Source organism: Crassostrea angulata, chromosome 10, assembly GCF_025612915.1.
Source record: "Crassostrea angulata isolate pt1a10 chromosome 10, ASM2561291v2, whole genome shotgun sequence".
NCBI classification, from domain to species: domain Eukaryota; kingdom Metazoa; phylum Mollusca; class Bivalvia; order Ostreida; family Ostreidae; genus Magallana; species Magallana angulata.
The window spans coordinates 6686905-6701943 of NC_069120.1; the positions used below are offsets into that span (position 1 = coordinate 6686905).

Here is a 15039-nt window from a genome sequence, read left to right on the forward strand (position 1 = left end):
AATGATTGATATTATGATATAGATGTTTAAAGGACAGGCAACTCTCTCTCTTTCTCTCCCTCTCTCTCTCTCTCTGTGAATTCAAAACAAACGACAAGTTGACCAGGAAATTTGCATCGTTAATGAACGCGGCATCTTTTTCAAAATAAAACTGGACCTCTTGTCCATTAAAACTTTCAGCAAGAACCAGTTTATAACCTCATCATAAAGAGTTCAACTACGTATACAGAAGTTACCACTCCATATCATGAAATGGTCACATCATGTAAAGAACTGACCTCATAATATAATTACTCATCAACGGCATATAATAAAATTGTCGTATCATATAAAGGATTTGCAATTGCATGTAAAGCTTTCACCACAATACATGAAGGTTTTATCACCATACATAATGGTTTTAATACACCATAACATGATGTTAGTACTGCATATAATGAACTTATCACCTTATGTCAAAAAGTTGCGCTCCATAAAAGAATTTTGCAACTGCACATGAAGAGTGTACCACTTAACATAAGGATTGAACAACATTACATTATGAGTCCATCTCTTTATGAAATGAGTTTATCATATCATATAAAGATTTATTCATAGCATATAATGAATAAACTACTGTACATAATAATTTGAAGACATAATGTAATGATACTGCCATTTCATATAAAGATTTCTCCCCTGAATATAATGATGTAATCACAGTATATGATGATGTAAGCAATGTATATAATGATGCTAACACTGCATATGATATTACTATTGCGTATACATGAAATACTAATCCATATAATATAAAATTGACCATAAGGAAGATATGGCATTCCATAATTACCGTTAGAAATGCTTACAGTAACGAACTCGATTCTTTATGATAATAGTAAAATGTTGAACTTCAAAACAAGTTGCTGAAAGTATATTAAAGTTTACCATAAAAATAAGAACAACCAACTTTTATTTTCTTTGTAGTGTGTTTTTATGTAAACGACCAATGATTCATACAACATTTTTTTTTTTTTGCGGCCCATTTGACGCTTGCGTCAATCTGATTTCTTGTAAAGCTTTCTTTTATGCACTGGCCACCTATTAATATGAACAATTTGAGACGAGTGCAAGATATGTCTTACTTTAAAATCATTGATCCAACAGTTGTGTTCTCTTTAATTGAAATGTGGTACCCATTTTGATTGAACTGCGGAATGTTGTTATTTATATCCTGTAATTGTGAAAAAAAAATTACAAAATGACTGAATAAGAATATCAATGAGCATCCCAGTACTTAACTATAATACCATGATAATTGACTTTAAATTTCTGACTCAGTTACTTGGTGTAAACTTAATTCAACTGTAAACATTTGACTTCTTATTAAGGCATCAATGCCTTGAGTAAAATATTGTTCAGATTGATCGAGCTCATTATCATGATTGTAAAACAAAACACTATAAATAAATCAATCAATCAAAATACATTTTGTACAATTGATTTCCCTAACAAAACATAATTTACAATCCATACATTTGAGTGTATGGATTAACCTCTGCTTCAATGTTTTATTTCATTCGTAAATCAAATCACCTTTTTAAATAAAAATGTCATTTTATCTTAAATATTAGTTAAATTCATAATTTCAAGCTTAAGGTAAAAGGTAAAAGTTGTGTATTATTTGTTTAAAAATCCTAACTTTGATGAAGATGGACAGCGTTCATCACTGTGCGATTTGACTGTTTTCACACTGTTAAACTCAGCTGAACTAAACAGTTCGCAAATTAACTGAGTACATTGTGCATTGCACTCAAAAGGCTGGTGTAACAACTTTGATAATACCTGAGCTTTGACTTAGATGTACTCCTTGAAATAATAACTGAGCTTTGGCTGTGATGTAAAGTGTTCAATGTACGTGTAAAAGTTGTACAATATAAATATCTAAAGTTAAACTTGGGCGTAAAGTGTTCAATGTTTTTGGGATTCACTGTCTGAGTTAAATATCTAAACTTTGACTGAGATGTACAGTGTTCAGCAATACTTTGTGAGATTTTTATGTTATATACCTGTACTTTGACTGAGATTTTCTGGGTTTTGCTTGACAATGAGCTGTTTGAGTAACTTCTACTATTGTAAGCCATTATCATCAGAAATCCAGTGTCAGTTTTCGTAAGGGGTGTCTTCTTCACGGACAATACACCTTGTTTAGTTATGCTAAATGAAGAAGTCTCGTTAACAAGCTCGAACAAAATTTCATCTTGATCATCTGCATCCTTGTCAATAGCCTGCAACAAAAATGTAATGACAAAGTAAATAAAGTTTCACGCACTGTTCATATTGAATCGGTAGACGACTTTACGCACATAAATTTTATGTTTATTTCTACTGAAGTGAATCCTTTAAAATATTAATTTTAACCTTTGCTGTATAGGTTTTATTTGTATCCAATTCATTGAACGTTAACTCCAGAGTCTGACCATTATTACAGAATTCTGGAACATTATCATTGATGTCGTTGATCGTGATTTTGATGAGAGCTGTACTGTAACAAGGGGGTGTGCCTCCATCTTCAGCAACCACTGTCAGCTCAATAATCCCCGAGGATCCCATAGTCTCTCGGTCTACCGCCTTATTGAGATTAATTTTTCCACTTGTTTGATCTATATTAAAGTATGAGTTCCTAAAAAACACAATTTGGAGTTTCTTAAACTTTACTCAATGTGAGGCGAAATGATAGCTCTGACAGACTTGAGAACAAGAAGCGTACAAGGCTGCATATGAATTTTGGATAACGTTGTTCAGGTTTATCAATAAATAAAATTCCTTTGTAATTTTCAAGTTAATACTCTTGATTGCAATTAACTTCTATTAACATTTCATCCGAAGAAAGTAGTTTTATAAAATAGATTTGCGATATGTAAAGTACTCACCATTTGGATGGAATTAATTTGTACTTAATCGTAGCATTTTCCCCAGAGTCGGAATCTTTAGCCTGAAATAGATAGCAAAATAAGTATGCTTAAGAGATACAGCTTCCAAAGTCAAGCGATTGTAATAATATCAAGTGATTTTTTTGAAATCTGAAAATAATGCATATTTACATGGATTTGTTTGCCCCAAATCATTTTTACACGAATAAGCACTTTTAACACATTTCAGAAAATCTAGTGTTTTTTTAATTAGTTAATTGGACAAGAGTATTAAATAATTAATTCGAGAGTGTATGACAGCAGCGCCAAATAAAACAGGCACATATATGGAGTTCCTGTGAAATAAGCGACATTTTTTTCAAATAAAAAGTACAACAGAGTTCATTTGATTTTAAATAAAAAAAATTCCTGTCAATATATCTATAAAAAATAAAGATAGTATTCCAATAACTGTAAATTTATTATAAAAACTTGACATGTTGCATGTTCATGCCTATATTACACCGATATGTTTAGAAGTCATACCTGTACTGTTATGATGTTTGGTTTCGTTGTCTCCTCATTAATACGCAGACTGTAGTTCGACTGAAAGACGGGAGCGTTGTCATTGATGTCCTCAATTGTAATATTAAACCTCAACCATGTCTCCTGTACATCATATAAATCTGAATTGTTACATTGTATATATGTAATAGATTACACTAATAGATAAGTCATATGGTTTGAATGTATTCTTATAGTGTAAAGGGTCGATTTTATACTTTAATTATATTCTGCTCCAAATTAATCTTTTAAGACTCACAGGTTGTATGCCTATCAGTGAAGTTAAGGTGAAATACCCTACCTCATTATTTATATGACAAGTTATTTTGTCTCTTACCTACATGTGATGAGTATTGTATAGGTGCAAACTTTTCTAAGGGCGGAAATATTTCTTTTCAATTTGATTTTATACACATACTGAGATTATGGTGCCCATATCAAAATGTTACGGCAAAAATAATTTTCCTGTAACATTTGAAACAACACAGTGCAGTTGTTATAATCAAACAATATACATTTGTTTGGTAAGAAATAGATGAATTTAATGTTACTTTGTACAGTTATGTGATGGGCATTGTAAATATTTTCACCCAAATTCCTTGGTGTCTAATATGCACCACGTATCCATGCATGATACTGCTAATCGCAAGATGAGGGGTCTTCATTGGACGGTTTACTGTCCAAAATATTGTTTAAGTTCTTATTTTCAATATACACTCAGTTATTAGAATTATAGATTTGGGAAAACATTCATTTTTTTTAATACACTGAAAAAAAAAAATTAAACACAAATTTTTAAGAAACTTTTTTTTATTTGATGATTCTGGTTCATGTCAACAAGAAGCTTTTAAAATTATTTTTAAGGTACGTATTTATATCCAAAAATACACACATATAAAAGATTTCATACATAAAAAACAAATACCATCCGGCAAGTGGTTTATTAGCATACTGGCTTAGAGATTGTAGGATTATACTTTATTCGTTTACAAAAAGTAAAATTAGATATATGAAGTTTTAGCTGAATATTGTCCCTAATTGACGCTGTCCGTCATATTTCTCTTCCACCTTGGTTACCTACAATTCTTATAAAAGCGCAGACCTAAAAGCAATTTGAATTATTGTATTTCGCTCTAGGGGGCTCATCTTATGACGTACATTTTACCTCGCTGTATTACTCAGTCACGATGACATTATTAAACTTAAAAATTTTCCAAACCAGGAGAAAAATGACATCAAATACACATGTTAATGCATTATCTATCAAGAGACCAACAGGCCTCAACGGTCACCTGAGCACCATAACCCATACACAGACTTGTCGAGGAATCTCATATATGCATTTCGTTAAGTTTCATTCTGGAGTAAAAAAAAAAAATAAACTATTATAATAACGATCACTTATCTCCCTGATATCTTTAAAAAGGGACCATGAAACCTATAATTTTGGCAAAGAACTTTAAGATAATCATAGAGTAGATTACCTGATATTAAAAAGGTGCAAGACTCTGATAGGAAATATTTTTCCCATATTTGTTAGCTTTCAAGATAGGTTTATAAAACAAGATGCCTAGTAAACATGTTTCTTGGAAAACAACCGTTCACCCTCTATCCCCAGGGGCCAGAGAGAAAACTGTGCAATGAAAAAATTATATAAAGACCTTTGGTATCCTTTCAAATATTCCAGCTTTTCAATTACCAACCAAAAAAATAATACATCACCATCTGGTATTTATAACAAAATTACTTTACATATACCGCTTATTAGTTTTATTGGCAACCCAATTAGTGCTTTACTATTAACAAGTTTATTTTTATTAAGAAAAATCAAAAACTGATGTAGCTGTTTTGTTTTGAATAATTAACATACTTGTATAACTGTATTAATTATACAACTTCTTAGTTAAAATATTTTCAATGCCTAATTACTAAATAAGAACAAGCAAAAAAAGATAAAATATATTTATTTTTTTCTTAACACGCTCAATTTCATTCAGCATCAGCAGAAGTAAAGAAAACGATGTTTTAACATATTATATGACCATTTTGGCCCTTTCCTTGAGTAAGAACCCCTACCTCGGCTTGACAGGTAATTCATAATTTTGGTAGAGGGCTTCCTAGTCTATGCAATTTGGAATTTAGTTTCTAACAGACCAATAGCAATAGGTCACTTGAGTGATTCAGGTGATTTTAAAACACAAATTATACACATAAAACATAGAATAACATCATTAAAGACCACGGAAGGAATAGTTCACGTCGACCACTAGTTTCAAGTGTGCAATCGGGGAAGCAAAATCATATGCATTACATGTACATGTGTGACGGTGCCTAATTATTAGATGCGTTGAGCTTTATTTTTAAATAAATTAGCCAAAAAAGTTATTTAAACATATCTGACAGAATGCGAGTTAACTGGTAACTCTTTTTTATGGTTATTTGTTAACCATTGTGTTGTGAGGATAAATTTCGGGTATGAGTTAACTTGATAGCTTTATAAACAGTATTTACTATTATTTCTTATGTACATGTCTTGTTCATATTTGCTATATCTGTATTGTCTGATTCATGCATTGGCTATTTGATATCTGATATGTGTTTTATGTTTAGTGTTTCGTCTAGATAAGCAATTCTGTGGTAGGAATATGAGTTTGATTGCACTGTATACTTACATGTTTTGTATCACTGGCAGTCACAGTCAGATCGTAGTGTTCTTTCTGCTCTCTGTCCAATGGTTTACTTAGTTGAATTAACCAAATTCTAAAAATACATATGAAAGTGAACTGTTTTGTTAGTCTTATAAGAAGAAAATTAAAACAATTACAAGTGAGAAACGCTGGCTTTCAAATCTTGTTTATTATAAGTGAAATCTGTAGCTATACTACGTCCCTAGATATCCTCGCATCAGATTTTGTTTGAATATATGCCGTTCATAAATAAATAAACTAAATAAACTTAAATCAGTAGCATGGAATTCCAAGATTTTTCCTTTGAAACGCCCCTTCCTCCATTAGCATGTCAGGTATCAATATAGGAATTTTGCACTCCAGAATCAAAACGAAATGATCATGTTGAAAAATTGTGCAAGGATTGTTGAATGACTTCCGCATGATAAAAATGTAAAATTTTCAATCAAATTGTGGCTGGCAAAACTCAAACAACCCTTGACCAAAATCAACGACGGGCCCTTGGCCCCCGGGCTAATATTGATGTATCGACCTGATACAGGGTGTAATACTGAAAAAGGTATGTATTGTTCTCATATACATGGAAAAATATCAGTTGTTTTGAAAAATGAAATTCTATGTCTTTGACGTTAGATTTTCAGATGTGTTGCACAAAAATGTTTTTTTTAAATGGTTTTCAATGAAGTCCTTATAGTTTTAACAAAAGGCTCATGGGCCACATGAGGAACAAAAGGTATGACAAAATTAGCTAAGTAGAGTCATAGTAAAAACTATATAGACAACGTATTTTATGATCATATCACACTGAAGATTGCAGTTCTCCAAAAGATGTTTAACATATTTTTATTTATGGGATATAAACCTAAATCAAACTCTGAACGCCTTGTGAGGCCAAGAATTGTCCAGGGGCCAAAGTCTAAACAATTTCAAAGAATTTGCAATATGTCAAAATGCTTGTATATAAGTAAAACCATATACATGTATTATAACATTTCATTACATACATAACACTAATATATCTATTTATTTATATATACCCGCTTTCCTTCTTTTGCAAGCTAAACGTGTCGTTTTTGGTGATTTTACATGTCACATCAGGATCAGGATCTTCATCTTTTACCTACATTATATAGTAAAGTACTGGTATTAACAGTGTAATACTGTATAACTACATTGTGATAGTTTGCCATATAAAGTGATATATTAGTAATTTATTCATGTTTCATTTTCATGTATTAAATAAGGCACTTATAATAACAGTATATACTGTATAAATATAGAGATGGATCAGTAGCGTAGCTCTAATGGCAATCTCAGTATCTCTTGTATAATCAGTAGTTGTCATTAAAAAGATCGTATAATAGACGACCTTCTCGTAGCTCATATCATCGCTTAAAATATCAGTATTTTCTATCAACAAAGAGAAAAGGCTCACGAAATAAATATGGTAACATTATCTCAAGTATGGATTATTAAAAAACTCTCTTTGTTAATCGATGTAAAGGTTCAGTATTCAATATATAGGAATTGAAAGTAACCACAACAAATTTTTATAGGTCACAGAAAGTTTGGACTTCGTTATCCTGCGTTTGTACTTGAACTCTTTACGTTTATTAAAAAAAAATGTTTTAACTTTATCCAGGCAAAAAGAAATGTTATAACTGTTTCAATGTTATTACTATATGAACCTTCCTTTTGTCTTTACAACTTACTGTAAGAAAGTATTGTACATACCTGAAAACTGGCCACATTACTTCCAATTTTATAGTCCTCTTGTATGGAAATTAGAACTGTTTGGTTGGATTTATTGTCTCCATACTGAAGAATTGTGGGTGGACACAAATTTGTCCTGACATCAACAGATACTTCAACAGTTGATTTCCTGTTAGCAGAAGATGATAAATAGATAAAATCTATATTGAATGTTAGGAAAAAAGACTTAACATTGCATTTTCTCCCGAACTTTGAGTAATATGGAAAGATTTAAAACAGTAAAAACAATGTGGAAAATAATATATGAAACAAAGACCGTGTATCCTGTATATAATATGATAAGCTTTATACCAAAATATCAAACAGGAGCATTGAAAGTTTGTTTTTTGTCCTGACATCAACAGATACTTGAACAGTTGATTTCCTGTTAGCAGAAGATAATAAATAGATAAAATCTATATTGAACGTTAGGAAAAAGACTTAACAATGCATTTTCTCCCGAACTTTGGGTAATATGGAAAGATTTAAAACAGTAAAAACAATGTGGAAAATAATATATGAAACAAAGACTGTGTATCCTGTATATAATATGATAAGCTTTATACCAAAATATCAAACAGGAGCATTGAAAGTTTGTTTTTTGTTATGCCAAAAATATCAAACCACAGGAGCATTGAAATTTTGTGCAAAAAAACAAAGTACAAAGATCCTAAACAAATGCTTAGAGAAAATGTACAGAGTCTCACCCTAACATTGTTGACACGAATAAGGATAATATTTACTACACAGTATTACGTCAAATAATTACTAATTATTAACAAATCAAATTATGGTATTCATTTCCAAAAAAAAAGTTTGTTTCCTTATGATGTATGGAAAAATAGTTTGATTTCTTCGATGTGATGCGATACTTATTGACATCTGTTATTGATAGGTTTAAGAAGGTACTCTTTACTCCCTCATTTTGAGTATTTCAAAGAAATTGATGAGATATATAGATTATATCTATATTGTGTAATTTTATATTTGCTTTATCCAACGAGTAGAAATGGTGTATATATTCGCGAGGCTTGTCGAGCTAATATATTCATTTCAACGAGTTGGATAAAGCAAATATAAAATCGCACAATTATAGATGTTCCTTTTATCTGATACAATTTTAAGTTATATTATTAAGCTTTTGAGACAGCCCCTTATATGACCCTAATTGAATTTAAACGATGATGCAACGTTGTGTTATGCGGTTATTGTGACCTTGCGCAATACAGTTTAGTACGTCATTTCGGAGATAAATCTAACTGTTTTAATGTAACGTTTCACTGAAATAAACCTTGAAAAATATTTTTAGCTCTAAATAATTTTTCTTAGACCTTAATCACCTGATTAAATAGAAAAACTGATCAGAAGACTTGAATAATCAAGTTTGTTGACAACGTTACACAAAGTTGTGAATGCTCGTTAGTTTGAGTAGACTCGATCTAGAACGAGGAACAGTTGTTAATGTTTTAAAAAACAAACACTAGCTTATTGATAATAATGAATAAGGATGCTTACTGATGGCGGTATAAAAGTTTTAAGAAACATTATTTCGGTAAGTTCTTGTAAATGAACACAACCAAAGCGTTCTTTTTTCATCGCATCTTTAGAATGAACTCCTCGATAGTTAACGTGATTTGCAGCTTTTTAAACTATACAGTGGAAGTAAATTGAAAGTGGTAGGAAACTAAACTCATCATAAATCTTGACAAAGAGTCTTAATAAAATCAAACACTTTTGTTTCACATTGTATTTCCCGGCCATTTATATTTGTTTATTCTGAGGCTGCAAGACATATACACAGGTGGTCAATTTTCACCCCTTGCCACGGTTACTCTGTCGTGTATATATTCTGAGCGCTGTCTGTTAGTTCTGAGGGTTTTCTTGATCCAGACATACAAAAGAATCTTTTCAGCGACTGCCAGACATATACACTGGTGGTCAATTTTCACACCTTGCCGTGGTCACCCTGTCGTGTGTATAGTCTGAGTGCCCCCTGTTAGTTCTGAGGTTTTTCTTAATCCCAGACATACAAAATATTTTTTTCTGATTGCTTTTAGGCGTGGAGATTAAATATCTAAGCGTTCATAGATTAAGGAAAATCAGTTAAATTGTGTGTCTTATTTTCAAAATTATATAGCCGCTGGTCATATAACCGCATACAAGTGCATGAATAACGTATTAATGAGAGAGAGAGAGAGAGAGAGAGAGATTTTTTCAATCAAATCGCTGTTGCAATCGGTGGTTATGATACTGTAATGGAACATAATCATGCTTATGCCTTTCTGCATTGACGCCTCAAAATACGTTATAATAGATTATCTGAGAGAGAGAGAGAGAGAGAGAGAGAGAGAGAGAGAGAGAGAGAGAGAGAGAGAGAGAGAGAGAGAGAGAGAGAGAGAGAGAGAGAGAGAGAGAGAGAGAGAATTAAAGCATGATAAGCCGTAACACTTTTTCACTATATTAAGCTGGTGTTCTTTGTAGTCTTAGAAAAGTTTACACTCGAAATCTGTGTTTGAAATGGCGGTTGTGATGCTGAAATAGAACTTTATCGTGCTAATGCCGTTATGCCATTTTGACTCGGAAACTCAAATTTTAGGACTAAATAATATATGCGAGCAAGAGAGAGAGAGAGAGAGAGAGAGAGAGAGAGAGAGAGAGAGAGAGAGCAGGGTGGGCAGATTTACAATAATAGAACTAGATCATGACAACATTACTTAGCCGTGCAACAGAAGATATATTACATATGTATTAAAAGAGAAAGAGTGAAAGGTCGGACAATAAAACTTAATCTTCGCCGATTGTTACCTATTTTGATTTCAGCAAATGGTAGGAGAGAGAGAGAGAGAGAGAGAGAGAGAGAGAGAGAGAGATTATTTATCCAACTTTTTTTAATCAATTGAATGCGGAACAAATAAGATGATGAATATGAAAGTCATTCTAATACGTTATTTATATTGTTGTCAATAAAAATAATACTTTTCTCTTTGAATAAATATTCTCAAGATCATGGATTCCTGTATACGGATATTACGTAATGTCATACACAAGGTGCCAGACTGACAATTTACAAGGTTGAATTGCGACATTCAAACCTCTTGATCTGCTGAAAGTATGTATACTATACACAGATACTGCCTCGCTAATCTTTCTGTGAAGTAAAACCTCAAAGACATTATAAAGTCCTGACCGGGTATCTCTCTATTTTGAAAAGAAAAATAATCATGTTAAGAATTATGGGGTTTTTCATTGTTGAAAAAAAAATGTCCACCGCATTTAGAAATTAAAATTTTTGTGGAGTCTGCCTTAAGTTTAAGTACCAATTTTTGACCGACTTTCTAATATATTGTCTAAAATGTGATCTGTAAGTTTCCGATGTTCATAAGAAGCTAAATATCAAATAAATAAAACTTAAGAATATATAATTAAATAAATTGTGTTAAATCTGAAATATGTGTTATTTAATAATTAAAAGACAATGTTTTGGGCCTTAAGATATTCTCAGTAATTATTTACAATTCTCAGTACCAACAGTAAATCTCAGTAAATATCAGTAATTATCAGAGCTCACAGCGAAAGCATCAGTAAATATCAGTAAATATCAGAACCAACAGCAATTATCAGTAACAGCAGTAAAATTATCAGTAAATATCAGCAATTCTCAGCACTTACAGTACATCATCAGTAAATATCAGAAATTATCAGTAAAAAATGGCACTTTCAGTACTTTTTAGAGCCAGTAGTGGCTTTGGTTATGGTTACGTACAACTTTGCACAAATAGGGGGAAGGGGTTGGTTAAGCACCCCCCCCCCCCCCGGTTCCGACGCCTATGCTACACAGTTATGTGTTTTCCTTCATAAGTGTAATTCAGATCTTTGACAAATTCTTATAAAAATCTTTTATCAATTTTTGGTACTAGATACAGTTATGTTGAAGCACTAGGAAATCTTCGAAAATAGGTAACTGAAGCGATGAAGTGAGGGACTGTGTCAAAAATAGTTCGGACCGGAAGTATTTGATAAAGCATCACCCGTTTGATAAAGGAAAGGTTTATCACTAGGGTAATAAATACCACATGTATGAGATAAATAAATATTAACAATTATTTTAATTCTTGATTCATTCAAATTACAGTTTAATAAGCTACCATTGCAGAAAAATTAATCTACAAACTACATTGGTAGGTTAATTAGCAACGCTGCAAACCCTTAACATCCTTGGAATCAAAGAATGAGTTTCCCTGTTAAAAACATGTATTCATAATGTCCTTCAAATTTGAAAAAAAAAAATGTCAAAAAACCTCTAAAAACAAACTGATTTGACATAATATAAAAAAAATGGCCCAAGATATGTTTGTATAGAATTACAATATAAATTTTAACTACTGTATACACGGAAATATTCGTCCCCGTTTTATTTTCGCCTCTTCGCCCTCGTTGTCAGAGGGCGAATTTAAGACTGTGCGAATTAAATGTTGCAAATAACATCTCTGTTAACACAACTGCATCTGTGCGAATTCAAGACGGGGCAAAAAAAAACTTGCAATTGTAAAAGGGCAAAAATTACAGGGTAGAAAAAAAATCCTGTATACAGTATATTTTTTTCTCTCTTTTTTTAATTATCATTAATATCAAATCTTCTTACAGTAATCAAAAGATTACAAAATTTGCAACCATTCTTATTTACCAATTTGTCGGAATGTCAAAGGAATCAAGAGTACATTAGTTGAAGAGATCAGTATAAACAAACTGAACAAATTCCGCTGGATTAAAACAGTTGAGTAAGAAGTTGGTTCAAAATAATCTCGTCAACCTTTTCATGGATGAGGCAGAAGGATTATCCGATGCTGTGACATAGATATCTACATATCTAGGAAGATGGACACATCTCGTCCACTCCGCCGATTTTTTACTAATTTCTCCACTTGAAGAATTAATCTGAAACAATTTTGTATAGTTCCCTCGGCCTTGAATTATGTCGTAGGTAACTTTTCCATTTGTTCTTTTATCGCTATCAGCATCATCAGCATGAACCTAAAATTAACAGAGGTGAATATTGCATTAACAATGAGCTTCGTATCCATTTTTTAGCTGAACACTACTGATTGATAGGCACCACCACGGGTATATAAACCTTTCGATTTCGTTTCACCCGACTTGTGGACGACAAGTAGTATATTTGAATTATTTCTTGTTTTATGTATATGTTCTGATTGTAAATAAAGCTGTATATTTGATTTTACCTTCCTCCTGGCTTTTATAAAGTACGAAATATTTGATAATATTTTCGCGACTGAGTTACACTGTTATGTAAGATGTAATTCCAAACAGATGAGACCTCTAGAGAGGAATACTTTAAATTGTTCAGAGGTCTTCGGCATATATAGGGTGTGTAGGGATAGCGGCGATATAAAAGAATAAATAATTTGTAGGCACGCGTCTTAGCACGATGAGGTCATTGTTTGCGTTGCTTTGACTCTATTTTTTTAGTCATTCTTGCATTCTGAAACATTACCTTTCCAATGACTTTTGAATTGTCAGTAACGTGGAATAAGTATGACGTGGTCTTGAATTCAGGGTTGTTGTCATTGACATCTGTCAACTGTATTGCTATTATTGTTGAATTCGAGTTCTTTTTTTCTTTAGTGTTAATTTCAACTGCATATACCTATGAAACAAAGAATACATGTACGAACTTTCTTGATTATTCCTTCCTTTTCAAACAAGAGAAAAAATCATAAAACCATCTGAAGTGCTTTTATTTATAACTTTACCTTTAAAAAGCATGTTCCTGACTGAGATTATTAGTCAGAGAAGAGCATATACCTACGAAAGCCGAGAAGGATCATTCGAGATTCGAAATACGAGATTCGAAATACGAGATTCGAGATTCGAAATTCGAGATTCAATATCTAAATTAACCAATCAAATCATGGATCTGAAAATATGTATCCTAGCGACATCAAACTGTTCTAAATAAAAATCAAACGTACATGCTCTTATATACAAATAAATGCTATGTTCACTTCTCCCTACCTAACTAAATAATTATTTGTATTTACTTTTACACAGAATATCTAAGTAGACTAGTAATAATGCAGTGTGCTTCGCGGGTCTAAGTGATTTTGTTTGCCCTGGTGCATTTCCACCTGATGCGTTTGAACCCTAAGGTATTTCACCACCAGTAATAGTTTAAAACCCGGGTTTATTCACCCCTTTTGTGTAAAAATGCGGTTATGGTAGAGAACTTCATAAGCGTAGCTAATTTTTTCTGTAGGGGATCCTAGGCCAATTTTAAAAAATTTTACTATGTAAATTTAATAAGCTCCAATTTTCCCGAGGAGGGGGTCCAGATCCCCTGACCCCCTCCTTTCTAGATCCCCGCATGAAGATTAGTACATGTATCTAAATAATCTAAATATAAATAATCTGTCCTGTTTCACTAATAAATATAAGCATTACTTATCGTTTTTATGTTTGCATACAGTGATACACTAGTACTATGATTATAAACAAATCATTGAGATATTATCACATCATACGGAATTATTGATAAATACAATTTTTTTTCCTTTTCCTCAGTAAACAACTTATTATGAGTCTTACTTTTGGAATTGTTTTCAATATAGAAGGATACCTACTCTCTACAATTAAAGGTAGGGATGAGAGGGTGCCAATTTGTTCACATTGCCGATTTCTTGTGCAGAGAACAGTAAAACCTTTTATTTGATTGTGCATGAATATTTCAAAATTAATTGTTGTACATATATTTTGTTATAATTCATTCATTGATATATCAACAAGAAAGAATAAAAGCATGTTTCACAGCCAAGTTAAGTTCCTCTGTAGTTTCCTACCCCCCCCCCCCCCCCACCGCACCAAAATTGACAATAATTACATATAAGTCATAAATGTTTACTTTTTTTGTAAGTAAATCTCTAAAGATGTAAATAAGCACTGCAAACAAAGATGTGTGTATTTAATATACTACTGCATTACACTTAGCCAGATAAAATGTAATCAGGATGAAGCTACATGGGGTGAGTGGTGCAAATTTACCAATTTGTCGCCATACACACAGAACACCAAATAAAGAAACTGTGAGTGGTGTGTGGAATGCATAAAAGATGGCGGCAAATTATCTCAAA

General features: G+C 32.1%; 1 protein-coding gene across 2 annotated transcripts in view; it reads right to left on the reverse strand.

Moving 5' to 3' along the window:
* LOC128166502 (cadherin-23-like) overlaps positions 1–15039 on the reverse strand; it is a 105811-nt gene that overhangs the window by 45608 nt on the left and 45164 nt on the right. For both annotated transcript variants that reach the window (XM_052831709.1, XM_052831707.1), the window contains 10 exons: positions 13407–13559; positions 12705–12925; positions 7877–8024; positions 7180–7262; positions 6128–6215; positions 3438–3560; positions 2913–2974; positions 2401–2662; positions 2049–2267; positions 1125–1213 (listed from right to left, as the gene is read on the reverse strand). In XM_052831709.1, coding sequence (XP_052687669.1) covers positions 1125–1213; positions 2049–2267; positions 2401–2662; positions 2913–2974; positions 3438–3560; positions 6128–6215; positions 7180–7262; positions 7877–8024; positions 12705–12925; positions 13407–13559 — 1448 coding nt within the window. The remainder of the gene's footprint in view (positions 1–1124; positions 1214–2048; positions 2268–2400; positions 2663–2912; positions 2975–3437; positions 3561–6127; positions 6216–7179; positions 7263–7876; positions 8025–12704; positions 12926–13406; positions 13560–15039) is intronic.